The 2,270-nt window shown below is 42.7% G+C and overlaps 1 protein-coding gene across 1 annotated transcript in view; it reads left to right on the top strand.

The window, feature by feature from the left end:
- The window catches only part of LOC106810000 (phospholipid scramblase 1-like), a 15,593-nt gene that overhangs the window by 3,799 nt on the left and 9,524 nt on the right, over positions 1 to 2,270 (top strand). Inside the window, exon 2 of the mRNA XM_014813254.1 lies at positions 1,518 to 1,638. Within this exon, the coding sequence (XP_014668740.1) occupies positions 1,543 to 1,638 (96 nt within the window). The 5' untranslated portion in view covers positions 1,518 to 1,542. The remainder of the gene's footprint in view (positions 1 to 1,517; positions 1,639 to 2,270) is intronic.

The following is a 2,270-nucleotide window of genomic DNA, read 5'->3' as shown; positions in this document are numbered from 1 at the left end:
AGCTTTTGAAATTTCACTGTGACATTGTGGCCTCATACATCCAGGCGTGTATAGATTCTACTAGCAAACCCGGCAGTCAAATTCTTTCTAACAGTAAACAAATCCATGTTTAACCCTCCTCTTAAGGGTCAAAACGTTATCCGACACTTACTCTTCACATGTCAGCAGAAAGTACATTTCATGGTCCTTTCAATAAAGCCATAAAAATGCTAGGTCACTTTTGTGGCTGAAACAAAAAAGTTTTTCAATCGCTCCGTTAGACCATGTCCTCAGAAAATGTCTAAAATCTGCCCTGTGCCCCATTGACCTTTGACGTGTGACCTCCAATTTCGGCACAGTGATGGCTTTTCCTACCATAATGCTATACACCGATTATCACGAGCCTAGGTCGAGCCGTTTAGATTTGTGCCGCATTGGTCGGAATCTGCACAGTGCCGGGAGACTACAGCAATGGCTACCTTAGCTCCAAGAAACGGTATTGCTAGGGTTATAATACCGGGTATAGACAATCCGTCGCACAGCCCGGTCGGGCTATGGCTACCTGGGCACTTAAATTCCAAGTTGTTTAACGATAAAAGTTTTTCTTTTGATAGCACCAAACGAGGCATTTTTAAGGCTTGATTGTACACTCCGGGCATTCTCTAGGTGTTTAAAAAAACTTTCTTGTCATGCAAGGTAGGTTCACAATAATAATAGCTACTAAAAGACACAAAATATTACGCAGCCTAGAAAACACATGCTGCATGTTACACCACCTTACACACCAGTAAAGTGCATGTAGGCACGCATGCAGACACGCACGCACGCACGCACGCACGCACCCACGCACGCGCGCACATACAAACTTCAACACCCGCCGTGGGTACACGTACGCGCACATGCGTTTAAAGAAAGCATAGGGGACGCGCATATACGCACACTCTATAAGCAGATCATTGCAGCTGATTTTGTAGTCGTAAATGCAGAAGATGTTTGATAAGAATAGTCAGCAGTTGGACGTGACCGAGCCGGGGTCGCGGGATCGCAGGTAGACATGAGTTCATCGGGTGAGTCAACGTGAAATGACAGGTGCGATAATGCTATCTTGAGCGATGGCTGGATTTTATAGTGCACACGAACTGAACTCGTAACAAATTTGGCGAGTAGAAAAAATCCACGTACTGACTCCGTGATAAAGAGCCTTTATATAGTATGAGAAATCGCAGTAACGCCATTTACGAGAGTCAGACGTGCTGATTCTGAAAATATCTTTAGTTTTCCTCTAGGCTGCGGATTTCTCTAGTTATGCGAGTATGGACTAATTTGGCTGAACAACTTTATATATACACAGATAGGAGGTAGCAAAATTTTCCTAGCTTTTTATGTCACAAGCTCCTGTCGACGTGTCATTTGTTTGAGGATCATACTCATACATAGGCTATGGATATTGCAATTTATTTTAACGTAACATATGAGTTTGAAACATCAATAAAATGAGTGTATCAATACATCATCAATACATCACTTTACACTTACAGTATAGTTGCTGTTCAAGTCCTCAACATGGCTCAGCCTACACCATGGATGGCGATGCCTCCCATGGCAGGACAAGTTCCAAACTGCCCACCCGGTCTCGAGTATCTAACACAAGTTGATCAGGTTTGTAAAATTGTTTTCTCTATTTATTACTTACTTGTATGCTACACTCACATGCGGTCTTGCGGCCCTATGTCGAAAGACTGCATGACCTGTGTGTTGAGTCATTCTTGCACCTGGTCAGGTATCAGGGTTCTCTCCAGGCCTTCAACGCATGTTGCGTCTGGCATACCTTCAAGACTGAAGGTAAATAGTGACATTCCTTAATTGCCTATTCAACTGCTTATTGACTAATTAATCATTTTCCTAATTGTTTAGGTCTCTGAACTGATTAGGTTTACTTGTGTATTGGAGCTGTGTATGACATGCATAATTGATTCCAATTGGTACAACCCGCTCAGACCCTCCCCCATCCATCCATAAATTCCTGGCAAGAAATTCCTGGGGAGAACCTTGGGCCACAATGAAAAAAGTCTTTGTTTGTCCTCACCCGACCCAGGCTGAAAAGGTTGGGTAGGTAGGTGACTTTTTTTGAGGGGGGTCTTTTCACAAATTCAGCATGGTGTCTACATGCTCGGGTACGTGCTTGTGTGGAGATCTATACCTTTTATGTTGAATGTTTGTTTTGCTTAGTACATATAATGTATTGCCTACAGATTTATATAATGTACAGTGGTACAATTTGTAAAAAAAAA

This window comes from Priapulus caudatus, unplaced genomic scaffold, assembly GCF_000485595.1.
Source record: "Priapulus caudatus unplaced genomic scaffold, Priapulus_caudatus-5.0.1 Scaffold403, whole genome shotgun sequence".
Classification (NCBI taxonomy): Eukaryota; Metazoa; Priapulida; class Priapulimorpha; order Priapulimorphida; family Priapulidae; genus Priapulus; species Priapulus caudatus.
This window is presented reverse-complemented; position numbering and strand designations above follow the sequence as displayed.